The sequence below is a fragment of the Panicum virgatum genome, chromosome 4N (genome assembly GCF_016808335.1).
Source record: "Panicum virgatum strain AP13 chromosome 4N, P.virgatum_v5, whole genome shotgun sequence".
In the NCBI taxonomy this organism is placed as follows: domain Eukaryota; kingdom Viridiplantae; phylum Streptophyta; class Magnoliopsida; order Poales; family Poaceae; genus Panicum; species Panicum virgatum.
In genome coordinates, this window is record NC_053148.1 from 49,419,544 (window position 1) to 49,444,470 (window position 24,927).

At 47.4% G+C, this 24,927-nt stretch overlaps 3 protein-coding genes and 1 pseudogene across 4 annotated transcripts; 2 read left to right on the forward strand and 2 right to left on the reverse strand.

Moving 5' to 3' along the window:
• The first annotated feature begins 1,587 nt into the window (after window positions 1-1,587).
• LOC120668810 lies at window positions 1,588-8,252 on the forward strand (annotated as a pseudogene). The gene is made up of 5 exons (XR_005672579.1): window positions 1,588-2,011; window positions 2,162-2,459; window positions 2,615-2,773; window positions 6,846-7,141; window positions 7,676-8,252. The product of XR_005672579.1 is annotated as an outer mitochondrial transmembrane helix translocase-like (transcript).
• Window positions 8,253-8,350: 98 nt separating this feature from the next.
• Window positions 8,351-9,414, reverse strand: LOC120668812 (ras-related protein RABA3-like). Its single transcript, XM_039948607.1, has one exon. It carries the CDS (start codon window positions 9,168-9,170, stop codon window positions 8,496-8,498), a length of 675 nt encoding a protein of 224 aa, XP_039804541.1. The 5' UTR covers window positions 9,171-9,414; the 3' UTR covers window positions 8,351-8,495.
• A 1,005-nt stretch (window positions 9,415-10,419) lies between these two features.
• On the reverse strand, window positions 10,420-11,287 carry LOC120668811 (cuticle protein 16.5). Its single transcript, XM_039948606.1, has one exon. It carries the CDS (start codon window positions 11,099-11,101, stop codon window positions 10,619-10,621), a length of 483 nt encoding a protein of 160 aa, XP_039804540.1. The 5' UTR covers window positions 11,102-11,287; the 3' UTR covers window positions 10,420-10,618.
• A 1,229-nt stretch (window positions 11,288-12,516) lies between these two features.
• LOC120668814 (FCS-Like Zinc finger 2-like) lies at window positions 12,517-13,614 on the forward strand. Its single transcript, XM_039948608.1, has 2 exons — window positions 12,517-12,869; window positions 12,961-13,614. Exons 1-2 carry the CDS (start codon window positions 12,718-12,720, stop codon window positions 13,178-13,180), a joined length of 372 nt encoding a protein of 123 aa, XP_039804542.1. The 5' UTR covers window positions 12,517-12,717; the 3' UTR covers window positions 13,181-13,614.
• The last annotated feature ends 11,313 nt before the right edge of the window (window positions 13,615-24,927 follow it).

The window sequence follows — 24,927 nt, forward strand, 5'->3', positions numbered from 1 at the left end:
CATATCCCTAACCCTAACCGTTGTGCAATTACCAATGTCCTGCGGCACAACGAATACACGTCACTGAATTACTTGCTGGTCATCGTTCGTAGCACCAAACATTCCTGAGCTCTGAGCACTTCATGTTTTTTTTTAAAAAAAAAGTATCTGCAACACACGAGAAAGAGCTTGTAAACGGTTGTCTTCCTGGGCTGGGCTTGGGCCTGCGTCTCCAGATGATGACGTGACAATTCGATTCGGCTCCGGTGTGGGCTTCTTGCTGGGATTGAAATGCGGCCTGGTGCTGAAAACTGACAGCGAGTGAACTGAAACCATTTTTTTTTAAGGACAAACTGAAATCCTACTAGTCAAACCTCTCCTATCTCCCAGGCACTCTAATCCACAACGCAACCCAGTAGAGGATGCAGACGGTCGGAAATGATCGGTAAAAAATTTCACCACTTTCACTTTCACAATTTTTATCGAAAACAAAAATGATATGATATTATTGGAAACGAAAACAGCATCGGTATCACGGTAATTTCGAAAACGAAAATATACGATCGGGACAACATCGATAACGATCGAAACCTACCAAAAAGATATTTTCAAAAATGATAAATATGTCAAATCATAGAGCACAGCTCTAACCATATGACTTGACACATTTCGTGCACAAATACTTATAGTTAAGATGTTAATCCGAATATCCATCTATCCATGACATGTATCTCATTTCATCGGTGGAGAATCTAGCCCGACAATACAGAGGGGGCTCATGTAGGAGAGGAGAAGGAGAGGAGAGGAGAGAGAAAGGAAAATGGAAAAAAAAAAAAAAGAGGAAAAAGGGGAAAGGGAGAGGGAGAGTGTGTGTTGGCGATATTCGCGCGGCCACTGCGGCCTGGTCGGCGCGCCGCGCGTCGCTGCGGACGACGCACTCGGAGCGAGGAGAAAAAGAGAGACGGGACAACGGTTGGATCGGGTGTCGGGTCAGGAAAAGGTTTCGGGGAAATAGGGTTTGGACAGGAAGGATTGAGCTCAACAACGAATAAAATTTTGAAAATTATTTTTTTAGCGTGTGATTTGATTTGGTAAATTTTTGGTATGTTACAGACTCCCAGCTGGGGAGCGCACCCGCCGGGGTTCGAGCCCGGGCACCTGCACGCTGGCGCGCGGACCCTCTGGGGCGCGTTCCCAGGCCGCCTCTGGTGGCACCGGCTGGCCCCTCTGTGGCCTTGCCTAGTGAAAAAAAAATCATAGTACTATAAATTCAGGTTGTTAGGTTGTGATTCAAGGTTCAGGGCAGATGAGTCCAGACTCTCTACAAATATAGATATGATATTCTAACAATATAGATAGCAGGGAGCTGGCATTGTACGTGAATACGGTATTTCTATCGGTAAAATATGGTACAATATTTCGAAAATATGATAATTCTCGATAATTGTTTTTATTTTTGTTTAACCTTAAAGTCGATAAAATCTCAAAAACAATTCTCGAAAATTGGAAATTACCATTTTCATTTTCATCCACCAGAAGCATCCGACCGTCCCCCAAAGCCAGGGAAAGCAAGCAGAGGAACCCAACCCAAACCCCTCCTCCAAGCAGGCAAGCACTCAACCCCGACCCCGAGCAATCGCGTCGCCGCTCGCGCCCCTAATCCATCCATCCACCCGGACCCAGCCCTACCCCCTACTTCCTTTCCCCCCCTCCGTCCGTGAACGAATCAATCCCCCCGGCCCCGCGAATCCTTCTTCCGCCGCAAGCCGGAGGCAAAATCGGGTTCCTCGGCCGCCGCCCGGCGCGGAGCAGCAGCGGCGGCGCCAGCGGCGCGATGAGGTCGTCGGACTCGTCGCGGTTCGTGCAGGAGCTCGTGCTCTACGCCGCCAGCGCCGCGCTCAGCTGCCTCGTCCTCTTCGCCGGCCTCCGCCAGCTCGACCCCAACCGCGCCGCCTCCCAGAAGGCCGCGCAGCAGAAGAAGGAGATCGCCAGGCGCCTCGGCCGCCCGCTCGTCTCCACCACGCCCTACGAGGTTCGTTCCTTGCCTTCTCCCCCCGATCCGCATCCGCCCCCATCTAGGGTTCAACCTCAACCGCTGCTCCGCTCCAATCCGTCGCCCCGTCCCACAAAGCCCCCAAATCAAACCCAGCCCGATCCCTTAATGCTTGCTTCCCCGTCGCAGGATGTGATTGCGTGCGACGTCATCAACCCCGACAGCATCGACGTCGAGTTCGACTCCATCGGCGGCCTCGACCACGTCAACAGCGCTCTACGAGCTCGTCATCCTGCCCCTGCGCCGCCCGGAGCTCTTCGCCTTCGGCAAGCTCCTCAGCCCCAGAAGGGCGTGCTCCTCTATGGCCCGCCCGGCACCGGGAAGACAATGCTCGCCAAGGCCATCGCCAGGGAGTCCGGCGCAGTCTTCATCAATGTCAGGATTTCCAATCTCATGAGCAAGTGGTTTGGGGATGCGCAGAAGCTCGGTAAGGCGACGGTTCTAGTGTTAACCGTACGCACTATTCTTGTTTTATCTGTCCACTTCAAACTTGCTAGTTTAAGAATAGATGCCAGTTTTGCTGTTTTATTTTTTCCGGTGGGTATGTGATGTGCTGATGTCGGCATGTTATTGCTGTGGCAGTTGCGGCTATGTTTAGCCTTGCCCACAAGCTCCAGCCTGCTATTATCTTCATCGATGAGGTTGATAGTTTCTTGGGGCAGCGACGCACAACAGACCATGAAGCCATGACTAATATGAAGACGGAGTTCATGTCCCTCTGGGATGGCTTCACCACTGATCGTGAGTGCTCTTATTCATCACCTGCTGCCATGAAAGCATCGCATAGATTAATCTTATGGATGCATATAGAACTAAATACTTACCCTGTGAAGATTCTTTATGAATGCACAAGAAGCATAATCACAATTTAGTAGTAAACTGTTACTCCCTCCATATCACTTTTAGATGTCGTTTTGGACATGATTTACAATACCAAGGCGTGATTAATTAGAAGGTAGTATTCCCTGTCTGCCCATATTAAATTGACTCTTCTGCCAACTTTGATCAGAAATTCGTTCTGATCTAAATGGCTAGAGTGGACTGCCCCGATGTAGGAGGCCGACGGTTCGATTCCTTCAACCACTATTTTTGCTGCGCGTGGAGATTTGCTTGACACAGGAATTTTTTATTCGCATGCACAATGCTGGTGACCAGCTTGGGCAGGCGAGCAGCCGGAGCCGAGGAGGCGAGCAGCATGCATGGCTTCATTTCCCCATGCGCTTTTTCTTTCCGAGGGCGGCGGGCTGGCGGCAGAGCTTCGTTCCCAGCAGGATGTGCTTCGCTGGTAGGGGTAAAGTCGTCCAACGGCACCTCGAAAGAGTAGAACGACTTCTATTTCTACCTATCTATAAACAGCCTAAAACGACATGTAAAACTGATATGGAGGGAGTACTATATAAATAAATTTGATAACCAAAACTATCTAAGGTTATTTCCTTAAGAAAAATAATTATGCCTAATTGTCATGTTATTTACGAGCCTCCTGAAAGCATTCAACCACAATTTTAGTGACATATTTTCACTAGCGTTTCAGTTGTTAACAAATCCAACCTCTGTCTATGTATATGCTTCCAAATGATTTAGTGCATTTTTGCCTGCAAATTACATTGAATCAAGGGGCAGACTTACATTGTGTTGACCAGGGGCACGTGCCTCCTATGTTTTAAGCTTTATATAATAGATGTGCTTGTAAGATTGCATGCGCTGCCACCGAATGTTGTCCTGAACTCCTGATTGGTCGACATCAAAGATGAAGCTAGGCTGTATTGTATGTAATGAGCAAAGGAATTGAGCAGCGTGTGTCCTTAGCCCTCTTCCTCATGTGCTCGAGGCCTATGTCTCGAACATTAAGTCTGGCATTGTTTCAGTTTGAGTACCCCTTTGTATATATACTGATAAAGTCTGTCCAAATCTGTACTCAGTGTCGGAGCCAGTAGGGGGACTGGCAGGGGGCTTGACTCCCTCATGATCCTATTTTTTTTCTATTGAACCCTTAATCTTAAGAAGAATTTTTAAGGAATGAATCTGTGGTGTTTGTTCTTTGAATTAGCTTAGCTCCCCCCTTAATCATATTACCTAGCTCCATCACCGTCTGCCTTTAATTAAATCCAGTAACATTCTCAAAACAAATGCTGTAGCAGCACGGATACGGATACGCGTATCGGTATCGGAAGGATACGGATACGCGGATACGACAATTTCCTAAAAAACCCGATATGCGGATACGTTTTACTATTTTTTTAAATAAATAAATAATGGCACATATTAAGTTTAAAAGCAGTAAATTACCTTGCAAGAAATTCTAGGAACTAAAATGTGAGGGAATAAGTTTTTAGGTACTAGATTGTGAGAAAATTGAAGTTATAGGGACTATATTGAGAGAAAAAAGAAGTTTCAGGGATCAAAATGCGTTACAACTTCATATATTCATATGTCCTATAATAATTAAAAATATAAGGGGTAAAATGAAAAGAACCAATCCTTATCTCTTACTATCTCTTAGACGAGTGGTGCTGGCGTGCTGCTCTGTTTTCTCCCGGCCTGCCCATCGTCTTCTCTCTCTCTCTCTCTCTCATAGTCACAAAGTTCTTGGGTCGACCGGGTCGAGGAACGGGGGGTCGAGGGTCGTCATTTTATAAAATTGTGGTATGAAGGGGGTATACATCTATGGAACGATAAATTATTATGTGGGACGCGACCCTGATTCATCGGGGTCGATATCTTCGGGTCGATAAAGACAAAAACTATATATGTGCTATTAATGAAGAAACTAATCTGCACAAGCATATAAGAAACATATAAAAGAGTACATTTAGACCATGCTACACGTACTCAGCTCATTGTCTAACAAAACCACACCAATCCACTGTCCTTAACCTCCTTATCCCAATTAAATCTGCTAGCAATGGGGCTGCGACCCTTTCAAACCGGGACACGATCCAACCTTGAATGGGACACTGACCCTCTTCGACCCCGACCCTCGAATCGGAACGACGTTCCCGGGTCGAGGAGCATCGACCCCGAATCCTGTGACTATGCTCTCTCTCTCTCCCCGCCAGCCCCGCGTCATGGAGCCTCCCCCCCCTCCCTCACCGATCTCTCAGTCCCCCCTCCTCCCCCGCTGCCTCCCTCTCCCTCTTCCTCCTCTCCGCTGGCGCGGCGTTCGCCGCCGCCGCGATCTCCCCCTCCCTGAAACACTGCCATACCCTCCTCTGGCACTCGGCGCGGACGGCCGCGAGCAGAGCGGCGCGGGCGGAGCGGCGGAGGCCCGGGAAGAGCGGCGCATGTGGGTGCGCATGGCCATGGGAGGAGCGGAGAGAGCACGTGGTTGGCGGGCGAGCGGAGCAGCGCGGGCGGACTTGAGCGGCGGGCGCAGCGGTGCCGGCGAGCAGTGGACGGAGGCTCGTCGGCATAATCGTGCGCGCGTGGGTCGGTCGAGCCAGATACGTATCGGCTCGCTGATCCAATATCACGAAAATAATAAAAATTCGGATACTCCGAGGATACGTATCTAAGAGCGAAAAAAAAATCTCCGTATACGTAACGTATCGGATACGCATACCGCTGCCTTAGTGGCGTATCCATGTTACAGGAGATAGCAATGACCCCTTAACGAGCACAACCAGTCACTAGTTGCCTCTGATGTTGAGCATATAATATATCTTGTTAAAATTATATGTACCAAAAAAAGCTAATGTGCTTTTTGGGATATCAGTATAGAGTTTATGTAACAAGCCAACGCGCCTGTGGCGCAGTGGTGTGCCCTCCCGTCGTGGAGGCCACCCGCCCGGGTTCGATTCCCAGTCTGGGATCGCTCGGGTGTGGCACCTGGGATTTTCCCCAGAGGGGTACCGGGATGCGTGTGTGCGTGCGCGGGTATAGGTGTGTGGTGTGTGTGCATGTGTAAGCCCCGGCAGGCGCGTCCTCGGACTTCCCCGCAGCCCATCTGCGTTGAGCGCGCGGTCAGCGTGGGTGCCCAACTGAGTTCTTACTTGATTCCCCAGTGCTCCTGGGTGCTTTAAAAAAAAGAGTTTATGTAACAATTGGGCGACTTCACAAAGAAAATAAGGAGAATATAGTGCAATAGTAATATATATTTATAAGAAATTAAGAACTGATTTCAGGGAAAATGGTAGCCCATTAATGGCCAGTTCCTTATATGGTTTTTGACCTGTTGCTGTCTTGCTGTTTTTTCTCTGTTCATTGATTTTAATTCATCTTTTCATTTTTTTTGGTTGATGTGTATCCTGGAACAAGCAAGGATGTTTGATTGTAAGTTTTGTCTGGGTTTGGGGTGCATGCCATAGTTTACTTAATCTATCTGACACCAATGCGGCTACGCCTTGCTAGGATTCATATCGATGGTCTATGGCTGGTCACGGGATGCTTTCAATGTACAGAGAGCATCCACTTGCTTCCATGAGAAGAACATGTTCATAATCTGCTTTTTTCACTCATTATTGTTTAGTAGTTCTCCTGATGAGATTATTGTTGTTACTACTACTGTTATTGATATTGGGATTTCCGTAAGTCACACATGTATGGGATACTAACCATAACCAATGCCGGTGTCATAGGAAGCGTGTTTTCAAAAGTTCTAGATGCTGAAAGGATGTTACTTCAGAGAAACTATAACTAATAACATGGTAGCCTTTGCCTTATGGCATGCTTTCTAGGTGAATTTCTACATGAACTATTGGGGAACCACATTACGCTATTTTTGGAAAAGGATTGTTACTGCATATGGATATAGAAATGTTTACTGTACAAATTTACTGAGCAATATTTAATTACATACATATGCCTTTTGCAGAGAATGCTCGTGTGATGGTCCTTGCTGCTACAAACAGGCCTTCTGAGTTAGATGAGGCCATCCTCAGGCGCTTTACACAGATATTTGAAATTGGAATTCCTGTTCAGAGTGAAAGGAGCAAGATACTTCAGGTTGTATTGAAGGGTGAAAATGTTGAGCCAGGTATTGATTATGATCACATTGCAAGATTGTGTGAGGGCTTTACTGGATCAGATATCCTAGAATTGTGCAAGCAGGCAGCATTCTACCCTATCAGGGAGCTGTTGGATAGTGAGAAAAATGGGAGGAACATAGATGTGAGTCTTTTATTTCCACTCAGTTTGTTGGTATACAAGATTTCACACTGTTGTTTATAACATTTGTTTCCACTTCTGATAGTAAGTTAACAACCGTAGTGCTAAATTAGGGTACGTATTGACTTCTGATAATTCAATAGTATTTGCTACAGTCATTTTAACATATCTTCTGTAGCATTTTTCTTGAGTGACAATTAGTATCATCAACATACCAGTCCAACAAATTTGCTACAGTCAGTTTAACATATCTTCTGTAGCATTTTTCTTGAGTGACAATTAGTACCGTTAACATACCAGTTCAACAAATTCGCTACAATCAGTTTAACACAACTTCTATTGACCTAGTATGTTGCATTCATGGATAAAATTTAGATAGTATTGCCATTTGGACCTCTCGCTACCTGATTTGGTAATAAGAGCTGTGCTGTATATGCATCTGTGCAAACTGGTGAAGTTGATTTAGAGTTAACTTAGAAAGGCTTCTTCAACCATCTCACATTGGATCTGATTCGTGACGTCCTACCTCTGTTTCAGAAACCTAGACCATTGAGACAATCAGACTTGGAGAGAGCCCTATCAACATCTAGAAAGGGCAAGAAGGCTGCAAGCTCAGAGCTACAGTCACCCTTGTGGGTTCGGCCCTCGGATTCAGAAGACGATCAGGTACAGAGCGCAATTTTTGAGATATCTAAGCTGATGTCTCGAATAGTTCAGAACAGTCAGTCAGAATCAGAACCGCAAGAGCCTTCTTCACCTTAATCTAATCCTTTTGCTAGATCTCGTGAAAATCTGCAGTGGAGTAAACACAAGCATTACCTCGATTTCGTTAGGTTTTCTTGTGCAGCTTGCAAAGGTTCATCACATGTATTAGTTCCTTTTCGCGTGGCGAGGCTGCACTGGTTTTTGAAGCAAATTGCAGCTGGCAAAGTGGCAAGTTTGCACTGATGTTTAAGTTGATTCAGAATTCTATGTGCCCGGCCAAAAACTATAACTATCAGAACTCCATGGTTGTCTGGCTGAAGTACTGTTTTGTTTGCCTTGTATTTTTAAACAGTTTTAGGGTAGTCAATATACATAATGAAGAAAGGGCTCTTCCATTCCAGGTCCACAAGTAGTGCCCTTCGGTTTATCTGATTCTATCACTCACATGCCTTTAATCTCTGTCAAGGAAGTTCATTTCAGAGCATAAACTGTTCGACACCTGCCATCAGTACTATGACAAAGCAATCCCGTGTTCACTATCTTTTGTTCTTGTGATCCGTTGCAAGCAGATTTTCACATGCTTGTCCAAACTTGAGACTACTTTGTGTGTGTGAAAGAACAGCCCTGCACGGCTGCACCACGCCATTGATTATTACGAGCACGAGCAGCTGCTTGCTCGCCTCAAGGCGCTCGTCTCCATGATGGACATCTCTTCAGCGAGCGAGAGCTTAGTGCCCTTGAGCATCAGCACGTCCGCGCCACCGTGCCCGCGGCCGTCGGCGCTGGCCGCCTCGTCCCCCAGCGGCCTCCTGGACACGTTGGCGTGGATCTCCTCGAGCAGCCTGAGGAAGGCGCGCTCGACGTTCTCCCCGCTGAGTGCGGACGCCTCCGAGAAGAAGAGCCCCTGCTCCTCGGCGAAGGCGGCCGCCTCGTCTGCGGCCACCGCGCGTCCGGCGGCCAGGTCGGCCTTGTTGCCGATGAGCATGACGACGATGGACTTGTCGGCGTGGGCGCGGAGCTCGTCGACCCAGCGCGCGGCGTGCTCGAAGGTGTGGCGCCTGGTGACGTCGTAGACGAGCATGGCCCCCAGCGCGCCCCGGTAGTAGGCGCTGGTGACCGCCCTGTAGCGCTCCTGGCCGGCGGTGTCCCAAATCTGGGCCTTGACGCGCCGCCGGGCGATGTCGACGGTGCGCGTCTGGAACTCGATGCCGATGGTGGACTTGGAGTCGAGGAAGAACTCGTCGCGGGTGAAGCGCCCCAGCAGCTGCGTCTTCCCCACCGCCGAGTCGCCGATCACCACGATCTTGAACACGTAGTCCTCCTCCATTGCTAGGCGCACCCGCAGGCGAGCTGCAGCAACAATGGCTTGGCTTCTCCCGAGCGAGAAGTTCTCTAGCTAGCTCTTGCTAAGTATAAGCTCGTTACATGTCTCGTCTGACACCCGATCTGCGCGTGTGTGCATAAATATTTGTGCTGGTGACACAAGGAGCAGAGTGGTTGGGAGGGCAATGAGGAGAAGTTGCTCTCAGCTCCTCCTATTGGAGGTGCCCATCAGCATCTTCCATAATGGAGACTGCTGCTGACTGGCAGAGACGAAAGGGGTTCTTCTTGTTGATAACCTGTTGCTAATTACTGCCACCAATCCTGTTTGTGTACGTTTGTCCTAGTGCCCTACAGTGAGTTTGGTTCATATGGCACTTTTCTCTTTCGGCATTCATTCATCCATCCTAAGAAAGACTAAAACTTGTACCATGGCTTAGGTTAACTAGATAGGCACGTGCAAATGCAATGCTTCTTTTTCCAAGGTTTTCTTTCTGACGCATTCGTATTTTTTTAACAGCGTTCATTAAAGGTTATCAGAAAATTTAAAACAAAAACCTCATCCTCTCCATCAGATCAACGTCGTGTGAACCACTTACTCTGTCACTCAATCCCCATCGAGTTCGATTTTGCTAGAAATATATATTAATGACGGTGGAAAGATAATACAATTCAAAATGAGTGTGTTCAGTTAGTTTATGCTTAAGAGATTGAGCAGAAGATATTTCTCTCTAGCATATGCAAGCACAGGAATCGGACGGATAGACAGGGATATGCAGACATCGTGGATCACGCAACCCTTACCTACTCGCTGATCGCATGACGCTAGCCAAAGCAGTTAGGTTATCAAGTGGACCAGAAGAATTGATGAAGTTTATTGGTTGAGAGGTATGGGTTCTGTCTGCTTTAGAACACACCGATCGAGCTGTGCAAATCCCCAACTGCTACGCCCAACACGTCATACGCAGTTCCCCTCTGATTACGTCTCAAATATTCTACTCAGCCTGATGTGGTTGTCACTATGCATAATCTCGTCACAGGGTTAAGTATTCCTTGTTGGTTGCAGGCAGTTGATCTGACCTCATTTAGAATCTTAATTATGCTTATGCTACCTGAACTTTCTGCCTGAAGCAAGCTAGTAGCTTTCTTTTCAGGGATTCAGCTGCCAATCCAACACCAATGTGATGTTCAGATGTGTAGGTTGATGCTCAGCCATGCTCATAGCAGCTTTGGAGGTGATCGATCTTGTGGCACCATTAGTAGAAAATGCTGGTACAATATTCTAGGGATCAAGAGTTTCCATATGATAACAATCAATGGCAATTATACAAAGCCTAACATCACCCAGTCCTTACAAGATGCAGCACCAGCAGAGTCCAAGCATGAACGAGCTTACTATACTACAGCCGGTTAACGCAACGTTTCTGAAGAACATACTATCTGCTACAGCAGCAACTAGTAGGCGTGGCGCGCGGGAGGCGGCAGCAGGTGGTCGCAGATGGCGGCGAACTCGGCCAAGGCCTCGGCGACCATCCCGGCCTTGCCCTTGCCGACGAGCATCCTCACCAGCGCCGCCACCCGCGCGTCCAGCTCCTCGTCCTCCTCGGAGCTTGCTCTGTCTCCGTGCCGGCGGGACAGCAGCGCGCGCGCGTTGCGTGCGGCCCGGCGCAGCGTGCCCGCGCGCGCGCACGCGTCGGCCAGCGCGGCCGCGTACCCCGTGGCGGCGCGGCTGGAGCAAGCGGGCGCGGCGGACGACGCCGAGCGCGCCGGCGACAGGGGCCGCGCGGCGAGACTCAGGCGCGGGGCGGCGGGAGCCGGAGCCTTGGGCGGCGCCGCGGCGGCGGCGGAGGAGTGGCGCCTGGGCGGGAGCGCGCGGTGGTGGTTGAGGTGGGGCGGCGGGAGCGTGGCGGGGAGCGGGAGCGCGACGGCCGCGTCCATTGGCGCGACGAGGAGGAGGAGACGACAGGAGTGGCCGGAGCTCAGCCCGGAGGGAAACGAGTGGCTGGCCACGCTTGTTCTTTGTCTATTTTGTTTGGGATTTTCCTCTCCCCGTGTGCCGGCGTGCTCCACGCCACGGATAGGGACGGTGCGGTGGACGAGGCGGACACGCACACGGCGGGCCGGCTGTGGCTTGGACCCGGCGCCGGCGGTGTGGTGGACTGGAACTGGAGGCGACGTGGACGACGGCGGAGAGCGGTGGGCCGCGGCGGCAAGCGCGACATTAAAGCACACGAAATGCCGTGGGCTGGTTTTCATGGGCCTTCCAGAGAGGATAGCCCACCGGAACGTCCTCTCTCTGCCGACCGGTTTTTAGCCCTAAATAAATCCTGATGCTACTAAATTGGTCTGGCAGCGGCAGGTCAATTACAAGCTGTGCCCATGCCGTCCACTTCCTGCCCTGCGTATTAGCGCCGGTGACTTGAGTGATTAAATTTTAGTACTCCCTCCGTTTTAAATTATAAGTCATTCCAAAAATCTTGAATAGTCAAAGTTTTTTAAGTTTGACCAAATTTATATAGCAACATAATAATATTTATGATACCAATTAAGTATCATTAGATTCTTTGTTAGCTACATTTTCATAGTATATCTATTTGACGTTATAAATCTTTGTGTTTCTCTCTATAATTTTGGTCAAACTTTAAGATGGTTTGATTCTCCAAGATTCTTAGAATGACTTATAATTTGGAACGGGGGGAGTACATATTAATGCTTATTTGTATGTTAACGTTTTTAAATCTTATCTAAAGTTTAGATCATCTTATTAGCACTTCCGTTTTTTTTTTTGAAGAAATAGCACTTCCATTCGGATGAGCTAGTGCCAGTAGCTCTTTCACCTATTATACATTTCAATTTCACACGGAATATTATCTTATTTTATAAAAAGAAAAGCTGCAAGGTCCAAAACTGCAGCAGATCTAGTCAGAGAAGGCTCAACTGTTTTGCAGTTGCAGTAGCACCATACCATCGTTCAGCTAGCTTCTGCATGTCTCTAGGGACAAGCAATCAGCTGCAAATGGCTGGGGAATCTGGACAGGCCTGTCCACGAAAAAAAAGGGCATGTCCAGACACGGAGATAATGAAATGATTTATTGTCAGTTCAATAGTTACTCTCCTGACTCATCTCTGCTGCTTTCCAAAGGATGGAAAGATGATCATTTGATTTTCTGATTATTATTCATTAAGTCATGTCGATCGATCAAGTTGCCGGTGCAGGTTATTAGAAAGCTTAGATTAATCCCCCCAGGCACGCGCCGCCAACAGGTTCCACGACACTGCCCAAGTGCCCATGCTCTCCTACCCTACCACCACCCATGGTTTTGTACGCGACCCAGCATGGCAGGCCGCGCGTGCAGACAAGCCGGGCACGCACATATAAACCTCCCCCTCCTGGTCCTGGGACAGCTCCGTCTACCAAACCATGGAGAGGGCAGTGTAGCCAGAGCGAGTCCTCGACACGTGAGTGCAAGGATTGGAGCTCGACGACCATGCTGCTATAGCTGCCTTTGGTAGAGATATATAGGTGCTGCTCGGCGGTGCCGGTGCCGGAGACGATGGGGGAGCTGGAGGAGGAGCGGTACGTGCAGGTGGCGTCGAGGTTCTTCCGGGTGAAGCCGCGCGGAGGCGGCGCCAATCTCCACTACCTCGGGTCGTGCTTCCTCTGCAAGGAGAGCATCGCCTGCAACCGCGACATCTTCATGTACAAGTACGCGCGCGCAAGCATGGCATCATCGTCTTTCCGGCGATTCCTCCCTTTCCGTCCCGTAGCTTAGTGTTGATCGATCTGCTGCCTGCAGGGGGGACGCCGCGTTCTGCAGCGACGACTGCAGGCAGGAGCAGATGGACATGGACGAGGCGCTGCAGTCCGTGGCGCGGCGCCACCGCCTCCTGCGCGCGCCGCCGCCGCCGCCGTCGTCCTCGCCGGCAGCTGATGCGGCGTCAAGGCCGCCGGCGATGCGCCGCCGCCCGACCATCGCCAACCTCGCGGCGCGCAATCCCCCCGTAGCCGCAAGCTAGGTGGCTGGTGTCGATCAGCAGGTCCGCGCGCGTCGATGGATCAGGCCGTGAGGGCGTAGTCGCAGGATCAGTACAGTAGGTGATCGTCTTCTGTTCTGCCTCGATCATCGATCATCTCAGTTTGCAGTCAAGCGCAGAAATTAGCAAGCAGGATCAGTACGGGAATCCTTGTAGGCATGTAGGTCAGTAGGTGCTGTTCTCTGGGGATCCTGAGGGCATGCTTGGATGATTGATTTCATCCGCATGATGTCTTGATGAAGGAGAGAGAGGAGGGAAGAAAATTGAACAGATGAGCAGTTGAATAACACTAGGCAGAGATCTAGCAGAGCAGGAATAACCAAACTACCTATGGACATCAACTCTTTGTGATGACCTATCTCCATGTACAAATTGAAAAGATTAGTACCGCTGCCATGTGCATTCCTCTTCGTTCATGAGCTTCCTCACATCATCCCCTCGTCATTGTTCCTGCACTTTTTTCTTCCCGAGATATGAGTTCAGACGTCGACAGATGAGAAATTCAGGATTGAGGTGCCACGGCATGCACACTTATCCCTTCAGTTACTAGCCTGCTGAGCAACCCTAACCTTGTCCAAAATCACTTTGTACTACCTGTCTAACTTTTTCAGGGCTTATGTTGCAAGATTCAGACGCCTGATCTTTTCAGCCTTCACTTCCGTCTTCTGATGCTCTGGGCAAGTGTGCATATCTTTACTTTCAGATGACTAACCGTAGAGGCCGTCAATTTCTGTGACAAAAGAGGCTAAAATAATTCTTCTTTTTTTTCTGCTCAAGTGGCTGCAGTACAAAAGGCTTTGTACATGTACATCATGTTACATATTGTTGACACAGAATCACGCCAACACACTCGAATGCGCTAGAACGCGCAGGAGATCATCAAAACGATCTGAACCAGCGATGCCCTGTGGGACCGGTCTGACCGGTTCCACAGACCGGTCTAACCGGTGTTGAGCAGAGAACCACGAAGACCTAGAAACGCGAGCTCGGGAGGGACCACGTCGGAGCTTATATGGCTAGGGTTGCTCTGAGGTCGGCAGGCCACTCAGAACGTCTTCAAACGTCGTCGAGACGAAAGAAGAAAGCAATCTAGGGTTGGAAAAGACTAGGGTTTGAGAGATAAAAAGTAATGTGATATTTTGATTGATTCGATTGGGAATACCTCAATCGGCCTTAGCCTTTATATTTATAGGCCGGGGAAGTCGTACCCCTCTCCAAGTCGGTTTATACAAGAATTTCCAAAAATGAAGTATACTCGGATTACAACTGGACAGCAGACCGGTCGGCCTCTGAATTGACAGAATTGGCTGTCAACATATGCCCCCCTACTTTTTTGTGAGTTTCACAAGCCAAAAAGCAAGAACTATCCTGATGTACATGTTTTACACAGAGCATACAGGTCTAAAAAATAAAACTAAGGGCGATATCCAATACCGGCCATCTTCGTCCTCATGCACTTTGCCATATGCTAGGATAGAACTTCTTCAAGTACCTCCCATTGATAGCCCTTGGTAGACGCTCACCTTGCACCGTCTCCACCATATACGAATTTCCGGAGATAACTTTAATAATCTTGTATGGACCCTCCCAACTTGGCGACCATTTGCCAAACTTGTTGCTTTTCATCCCAAGAGGCAAAATTGTCTTCCAAACCAGATCCCCAACCTAAAAAGATTTAAATTTTACCTTTTTGTTGTAAGCTCTGGCTACCCGAAGCTTGTCTTTCTCAATCTCCTTCAAAGCCTTCAAACGTTTGTCGGTCACCTCATCAATATTATCCATCATCAAATCATGGTAATCAACAGCGGAGAGGTCATTTTGCTTTGCCAATCTATATGCATCCAGATTTACCTCAACGGGTAAAACGGCCTCTTGACCATACACAAACTCAAAAGGAGTAACCTTAGTAGCACCATGTCTAGATACACGATGAGCCCACAATGCTTCGGATAACACTTCATGCCACCTCTTAGGATTTTCTTGTATCTTCTTCTTGACAAGTTTGATCAAAATCTTATTACTAGACTCGGCCTGCCCATTGGCCTGAGTATAGTATGGAGATGAATTGAACAACTTAATCTTGTAAGATTCGGCAAAGACACACACCTCTTTTGATATAAATGAAGAACCTTGATCCGTTGTCAAAGTTTGTGGAATGCCGAATCTATGAATAATATGCTCAGTAATAAACTCAATTACCTCCTTATGTGTCATATTCTTCAAAGGAACCGCTTCGGTCCATTTAGTGAAATAATCCGTAGCAACCAACATGAAGCGATGCCCCTTTGAAGATGGATGATTAATTTGTCCAATGAAATCCAACCCCCAACCTCGGAACGGCCATGGTTTAATAATAGGATGCATCAACGCAGCAGGCACCAATTGTAAATCACCAAACCGCTGACATTCTTCACATCCTTTATAGTACTTGAAACAATCGGATAGCATGGTGGGCCAATAGAAACCGGCTCTTCTAAGTAACCACTTAATCTTGGTAGCCGATTGATGAGTACCACAAATACCTTCATGAACCTCACCCATAGCAACCCGAGCCTGATCCGAGTCTAAACACTTGAGAAGCAAATCTTCGGCAGTTCGACGATAAAGTTCATCGTCAATTAAAACGTACTTGAAAGCCAAACACCGAATATTTCTCTCTGCACCACGACCAGGATCTCTCAAATACGATATAAGAGGAACCCTCCAATCCTGGGCTTTGGCCGAGACAATTGAATCATATTTTTGGCCGAATCAAAACCAACAGCTGCATCACCGGTCGGACCAGTCTCTGGACCGGTCAGACCGGTCTGGGCGGTCAGACCGGTTTTGCTGACCGGTCGGACTGGTGCGTCTAGAACCAGACACTCGGCTTTCGTTTGCATCGGCTTGCGAATGTTGAAATATTTTCTCGTAATATTATAGCTAGATGCTTGCTGAGCTAGAGTATTTGCTTTTCCATTCTCTTCCCTCGGAATATGTTTGATAATAAATTCATCGAAGAAAGAAATAATATCGAGGCATTTATCAAGATATACATTTAGAGAACCATTATAGCACTGGCATACCTTAGATACTTGCTGCACCACCAGAAGAGAATCTCCAAAGGCTTCAACATGTTTCACGCCCATGGATTGCAAGAATTCCAAGCCAAATAGAAGAGCCTCAAATTCAACTTGGTTATTTGTGTACTCTTTTTCCAATCGGTTTGAAAATTCAAAAACAGCACCATTCGGAGAAATAAGAACAGCACCAATCCCTTGACCATCATCACAAACCGATCCATCAAAGTACAACTTCCATGGTGTGCAAGTAAAATAGCCAACTTCTAGATTATGCTTGTCATTAATCCGATGCTCAACAATAAAATCCGCTACAATTTGGCCTCTCATAGATTTTAAAGGTTCACAAGCCAAATCATATTGAACCAAAGCATAAGCCCACTTGCCGATTCTACCACTCAAAATCGGTTTTTGGAACATATATTTGATCACATCGGTTTGACATACTACTATGCAAGTACTAGATAGTAGATAATGCCTTAATTTGGTACAAGCATAATAAAGAGACAAACACAACTTCTCAATAAATGTATACCACGTCTCCGCATCAATAAGTCGTCGGCTTAAATATGTAATGATATACTCCTTCCCTTCAGTTTATTGAGTCAAAATAGCCTCAATAACCTTGTCTTCAGCAGCCACATAAAGTCTGAAAGGTACTCCTCTCCTAGGTGCTTTGAGTACGGGTGGCGAAGACAAATAAATCTTGATCTTCTCAAACGCTTCTTGTTGTTTTGCCCCCCCCAAGTAAATTCGGTTTCATCTTTTAACCGAAGAATAAGAGTAAAAGCATCGATCTTCCCGGACAAGTTAGACATAAACCTTCTCAAGAAATTTACCTTGCCCAAGAACTTCTGTAAATCCTTCTTGCATGTAGGGGCTTCAACCTTCCTCATGGCTTCAATTCTTTTAGGATCAACCTCAATTCCCTTCTCATGAATAATAAAGCCAAGAAACTTTCCAGCCGATACACCAAAAGCACATTTGAGTGGATTCTTCTTCAAACCATACCGGCGCATCCTCTCAAGAGCAAGTCTCAAATCGGCTAAATGATGATCCAAACCGGCCGATTTAATGACAATATCATCAATGTACACCTCCAAGATGACACCAAGCAAATCATGGAAGATTAAATTCATAGCTCTTTGATAAGTAGCACCCGCATTTTTCAAACCAAAAGTCATAACAACCCACTCAAACAAACCGACAAATCCTGGACATCTAAAGGCCGTTTTAGATATATCTTCTTCGGCCATGAATATTTGATTGTAACCGGCGTTACCATCAAGAAAACTAATGACACGATGTCCGGAAGCCTCATTGATCAACATATCGGCTACAGGCATAGGATATTCATCCTTGGGAGTAGCTTTATTAAGATCTCTAAAATCAATGCACACTCTAATTTTCCCCGAATCCATTTTCCTCAACGGGCACAATATTAGAGATCCCATCAGCATAACGACAAGACCGAATAAATCCAGCATCAAGTAAACGATTAATTTCAGTTTTAATTCGGTCATAAATAATGGGACTGAAATGCCTAACCGGTTGTTTATAAGGTCTAAAACCGGCTTTAATCGGTAAACGATGCTCAACAAGATCACGACTTAAACCGGGCATTTCATGATACTCCCAAGCAAAACAATCAACATATTCTTTCAACAAATTAACTAAATCAGCTTTATATTCAACTGATAAACTTTTGTTTACCTAGGTCGGCCTAGGAATAGTTCCATCACCAATGTCTACCTTTTCTAAAGGATCGGCCGATGTAAACCCTTGGTCCAGCTTATCTAGATCATCAGAATCTTCAATGGCTTCACACATATCGTTCGTACGCGCCCGACATTGATCTAGCCTCTGCTGCAGCCACTCTGCATTAGACCGGTCTGACCGGTCGGGAGGTCCGATCTGACCGGTCGGTCCTGTGCGCCGAACGGGACTGGACCGGTCTGATCGGTCGACACAAGCAGTCTGTCCGGTCGCTTCTGGAGCTTATGTTGTTCTCATCTTATTTACATTAAATGATTCAGCCGATTATTCATCGGCTTTAGTATAGCAGAAACAAAACCATCCTTAGTGCAACTGATCAAATCATAATCGGACAGATCCACGCCCGATAAACACTTAACGTTGTCGTGTGCACTAATAGAATCTGAATCGGCTAAAGCGACAAAGGATGAAGTGTCCCCATGGACAATCTCAACCTCATCGCCGATCCACTGGACAAGAAACTGATGCAAGGTAGAAGGAATGCACTGATTTGCATGTATCCAATCCCTCCCAAGAATCAAATTGTAATTACATTGCACCTCCGAGACGAAGAAGCCTGTAGCAAGCGTCTTACTCCCAATGATAAGCTCCATGGAAGCAACTCCCTTGGCGCTAAGGGGCTCGCTTCCGCTAACACCACTGACCGTCATGTTCGCCTTGATTAAGTCCTCATCTTGGCCACCGAGTTTCTTGTACAACGAGTAGGGCATAAGATTTACAATGGCCCTACAATCCACTAGCATGCGAGTCACCGGCTTTCCGTTGATGTGTCCCCTCATGTAAAGAGCCTTGAGGTGGTTGTCCTTCTTGCTTGGCTTCTGGAACACAGCTTCACGGGGCCCAAACTGAAGATGCGGCAAATCCTCTTCCGGAACCACGAAGTAATCCGAAGACAAGTGCACCACATTAATCTCCAAGTTGGTGCACTCCGGAGACGCTTCATAATCCACCAATTCCTCGTCTTCTGTTGTCAGAGGAACTGCTGGAGCTTCGTCTACAGAAGTAACCGAAACAGGCGGTGCCGATTTGGCTGCTGGCTCTGCAGTAGGCTCGACCGGTCTGACCGGTCGGCTGCGGCGGTCCGACCGATCTAGCTGGCTGATCAGCTATCTTGATCTTCCAAACCTTGCTCTGAGGTAACATGGGCCTGTATCTGTTGAAGCCCTCATCCCTTATCCTCTCTTTCTCCTGCTCCTTTTCTTTGTTGCGAAGGCACTGCAATTTCCTCTTCTGTGTATGAGTTAAACCCGAAGGGCACCACCTAGTCTGATGGTACTTATCTGCTGCGCTCTTGCTGCTACCGGCCTCATGATCATTGGCCATGACCGGCTTTTGTGAAGGAACCTCAACCAATTTCCCTATGTCCATCGGCTTTTTGCCCGTATCCTTTATGGGCACCTTGACTTCACCGATTTGAACAACATCGGTTTTAGCCTTATCTGGATCAGCAATAGGCTTCTACTCCTCTTTCTTTTCCTTGATGCGATACTCGAGTCTTGGAACAGGAACCTGGCCCGGCCTCTGGTGAGACCGGTCTGACCGGTCAGAGGTGACCGGTCTGACCGGTGCAGCCTGCTGCACTGGACCAGATTGGCGTGGTCCCAATCGGTCGTGCACGGGCACCCTGGAGCTTTCCCCTTGATAATGTGGAGGATAAGGCATCGGGAAACACTGCATCCATATCCCTTCATGCTCCCATGCCGGATTTGTTGCACTTGACACCGGTGGCACCCATGGCATGGTAGCATACATCTTCTAGGGAGGATACATTGTGACAACATCACCTCTGCGCCTGCTAGATTCCCTCCTTGGAGACACTGGACGATCTTGGCGCAGTGACGATCGCGGTCTCTTTTTTAGCGGCCGATTGTTTTGAACAACCTTTGTGTACTTGTTCAACAACTGGTTGAAGGTGGGCTTCTGATTAGCAATTCTTCCCTACACCTTCACCTCGTTGGTCTTCCAAATACCCACTTCCTGACGCTTTGGCTTGAAAGTCCGGGGACGGTCACCAGAGTGGTCTGACCGGCTAGAGGAACCGGTCGGACCGGTCTAACCGGTCCGACCGGTCGTGCCTGATCAGCAGACCGATTTTCTGGTGGAGAGCTTCCTTGTCCCCCGAGTCTGGGATTTCTGACTATGATCTTCAGAGTATCCTTGCCATCATCAGTCTTCTCCTTGATGACTTCCCGAGCAAGGATTTTGTCACTTGTATCCATCGGTCTTGGATCACCGATGACAACATTCTTCCCCTTAGCTCTTTCGGCTTGTTCCGGCCGAATGAGCACCTTTGGATTGTTCAATTCCAGCATATGAACAGGGAAAGGAGCTTTGTCAATTTGCACCTCAAAAAGTAACAATCGTCATTCATTAATGGCCGATTGTACCTGTCGACAAAAAACATTACAATCATTAGTAGCATGAGATGTAGAGTTATACTACTTACAATATGCATGTCGTTTAAGTTCGTCGGGAGATGGAATAACATGTGACAATCGGATGTTACCATTCTTAAGCAATTCATCAAAAATCCGATCACACTTAGAAACATCAAAAGTAAATTTCAGCTCCTCTTGCCGATTCTTTTGAATCGGCTTGAGAGACGGAACTAAACCGGGTTTGGCCTTTGATGGCCAAACAAACTCAGCAGCATATACTTCCTTTCTATCATCATCCGAACTATCTGAACCATGATCAAGAATATGTGTGTGGGACCGATGAGGCTTGAAAGTATCTTTGTCATTTTTAAGTTTAAACTCTAAACCCATGACTTTGACTTGCAAGAAATTCACAGTATGATATTCAAAGCCCACGAGTTTCTCTTTCAAATAAGAACGTAAACCATTAAACGCCAAATCTGCCAAATCTTTTTCGGAAATTGTCAAACTAAAACACTGATTTTTAGTTTCTTTAAATCTTTTGAAATAATCCGAAGAAGATTCATCACGTCCTTGCTTAATCGATGTTAAGTCCAACAATTTTGCTTCGGTTTCCCTACTAAAGAAGTGATCATGAAACTTATGCTCCAACTGAGCCCAATTGCGAATAGAATTAGGAGCAATTGAGGAAAACCAAGAGAAAGCCGTTCCAGTCAAAGATAAAGAAAATAAACGCACACGCAAAGCATTATTGAAATCGGCTTCTTCCAACTATAAGACATATTGACTAACGTGTTCCCAAGTCGTACGAGAATCATTACCATTAAATTTAGTAAACTCAGGAATACGCCAACCAGCAGGAAAAGGGGTAAAATCAAACTCGGCGGGATAAGGTTTTTGATACAAACGCGTAGTACCCATATCCACCCCAAGCTTACTTTTAATCGCATTTGCCAGATCCTCTTTGAACTTAAGGAGATCGGCCTGATAGTGCTGGCTGGTATAAAACTCAGAAAAACGATGTGCATTAGAATTTCCATGCGCCATCGTCTGTGAAGATGTCGGGATCGGTCCTTGGTTAGGTCCAGATCCTCGTGACCCTCCCGCTACAGTAGTAGTGCGAGGTGGTGTATACAGTGACAATTCATTAGTTCGGCTAGGGGCAGCCGAACCTAGAATTGTCTCGAGAGGCGTCGGTGACGGTACTGAGTAACCGGTCTGACCGGTTTGATAACCTGTCTGACCGGTCTGTGGGACCGGTCCGGCTGGTGCTGTGTGCACGGTCGACGGTGGCGGGGTTTGCCCTGAGAATGAGTTCAGCGGCGTACCATAGAGTGATTGAGATGTGAACTCAGGGGTAGCCGAACTCGGATCTAATGAGTTAGGATATGACATGGGTTGTTTACCTTTAAGCGCGTCAACATCACTACTCAATTTAATTAAAACATCACCCGCAACAGCTTGTGCAGCAATAATCTTTTGATCCATCATGAATGACATTCTATCAAGCATATCAGAGGGAGAGAGGCTTACATTGGGGATCTCCTCAATCTTATCCTTGTTAAGCTTGAGAGTTGGCAGTACGAACTCCTCCACCCTCTTAACGAGGCCACCATGATCCTTCTTGAAGCCCTTCAAGAATTGTGCCTTGACGTGCTCCTCCACAAGAAGGTAGGCCTTGCGCTCCTCTTCGGTGAGCTCCTCCATTGTAGCCGTGATGATGTTTTCCTTATCGATCTCTGAAGAGCTCATCTTCTTCAAGGAGTAGATTAGACCGGTTTTAAAACCAGATTAATTTTTCCCCAGCGGAGTCGCCAAAAAGTGTGTTGACACAGAATCGTGCCAACACACTCGAATGCGCTAGAACGCGCAGGAGATCGTCAAAACAATCTGAACCAGCGATGCCCTGGCGGACCGGTCTGACCGGTTCCACAGACTGGTCTGACCGGTGTGGAGCAGAGAACCGCAAAGACCTAGAAATGCGAGCTCGGGAGGGACCCTGTCAGAGATTGCGCGGCTAGGGTTGCTCTGAGGTCGGCAGGCCACTCAGAATGTCTTCAAACGTCGTCGAGACGAAAGAAGAAAGCAATCTAGGGTTGGAAAAGACTAGGGTTTGAGAGATAAAAAGTAATGCGATATTTTGATTGATTCGATTGGGAATACCTCAATCGGCCTTAGCCTTTATATTTATAGGCCGAGGAAGTCGTACACCTCTCTAAGTCGGTTTATACAAGAATTTCCAAAAACGAAGTCTACTCGGATTACAACTAGACGGACCGGTCTGACCGGTCGGCCCGACCGGTCAGACCGGTCAGCCTCTTAACTGCCAGAATTGGCTGTCAACACGTACCTTCGCTTTGCAGCAACCACAGGCACAGGAAAGATGCTGGCTAGTCATTTTTGTCTTTGGAAAAGAAAAGCAACAGTCCACGACGACTAATAAGTAGTAACAGTCAAGGACCTTGGCAGAACAGGTGTGAATGTTTCCCAGTTGCCCAGCTTTTCTTTCCCTTGACATCATCCTCTCTGCAGTGATCATTAGAGCACCACAATTTTTTTTTAAACGGAACCGACGGGAGAGCTGGCCGTTGTATTAATAAGAAGAGAGAAAGCTCAGAGGCTACAGTACTGTACAGGAAAATTTGTAACTTTTACAAGAATCAGTCAAAACTCACACATCAAAGCTCACAATTTCGGATGTTATGATTTACAAACGAAATCAGCAACTTTGTACCAGGATGATCCAGGTTGAATATAGTGAGCAAATGAGCAGACATGTATGAGCAAGTGGGAGTAACTATCATGGACACCAAAACCACACCCATTTGCACTACTTTTTCCTGTTTTCCAGGGCCCAAATTTACAATAAAATCACAGGAAACCCAAAAATCAGTCACTATACCCCACAGATATATTCTAGTGACTCATGAGTGGAGCCAATGAATGCCCAACACAAAGTACAACGAAAAACCAAAGCCCTAACTGCAATAGGCCTTCAATTTCAAGTCGTTGCAATGTACGAGAACCTGTCGTGATCTGATCGACAATGAATGCTTCGGGGCTGGACTAGAAATTTAATGTGATGTTAACAACTTAACATGCGAATATTGCAATTATATGATGCCGCTGGAGATATTCCAACTTCCAGGTGCTGGAGCGTGACAGACAGCAAGAAAAGGGCAAGCAAGTCATGGGCCCTTTTGCTTCCTGACCTTGCTCACCACCATGAGAAGGACAAGAGGGCCGGCCTATCGAGCTTGGCACAAGTGCTTGCAAGGGGAAGGAGTGAAGGGTGCACATCACAGACAGGTGGAAAGGCTCATTTTCTAATCTTCTGCAACAAAGTGTGCTAACCTTTTGGTTGGTTTTGCTCCATTACCACCTCAAGAGAGGGACGTATATGAGAGCTCCCAGATCCACCAGTCTCATTCTGAAATTCTACTGTTAAAAAAACACGGCCGGAGGGGTGAACGGACCCCCACTGTTGTTTTTCATTAAGAGGAAGCAACACGGCTTCTCCCGGCCGCGGAAAAATTCCCAAATCCTGGCCCATGCTCGTGAGGGCCAAGCTTTACGGCGAGCACAGTGAGAGGATTTTTTTACCCACGGGCGGAAATTCGTCCCAACTGGGATTCGAACTCGCAACCTCGTGGGGACGACCATACCTCAGCTCCTCTAACCAACTAGACTAGAGGAGCTTTGGTCTGAAATTCTACTGTTACGAGAAAAAAAAACAGATCCAGATAATATCAATTGGTATGTACATGTAATTCTGTACTCAACTAGGATCATTTTAGAGTATACAAAAAGAACTAGGATCATTATGATACATGCCAGAAACATAAGGATAAAAGTTAAAAAGAAAAAAAGGAAGACAGAACGCTATACTCTGCAACAATCTGATCCTATTCTGCTCCAGTTTTTAGTCCTGCTCAATCCTCAAGTGAAAGATGGTAAGGAGCACCTCAGTCAGAGTGGCAGCTTTCAGGCAAGTCAAAGTTGTCTGATTTTGTTCAAAAAGTGCATCTAATCGATTACTGAATTATCCAAGAAGCATACAGCGAACTGAGCTTCTGTAGTCAGGAAGGATAACTCGAGGTCTGCTCAGGCGTTCTCGGTGGCCTACGCCAGCCGGTTCATGGAGAGACCCACCACCCAAGCATCTGGCGGCCGTGAAACGAGTGCCGGGCACCATCAACTATGGCAGCCACTACCCGTGGAAGACAGGAGGTCCACCATGACAGTCCTCCGCATGAACGCCCGCCGCATCAACTAATTTGTAAGTTGCCAAACTCGATATTTTGGGGAGTAAAAAATGACAAATTCTTAGAGATGCTTTAAGAATGGAACTCCGCTACTCCCTGACGCCTCCCGTCCCCACCCCTTGCCGTTCGGCCAGCCATCCTGGCTCCCAGCGTCCATCCAGCCCCTCAAAGACGAAATGGCCCACCAGTCACTCCCTCTCCCTCTCTCTCTAGCTACCCAATTTTTCCTTCTCTCTCACGCACCTTTCAGT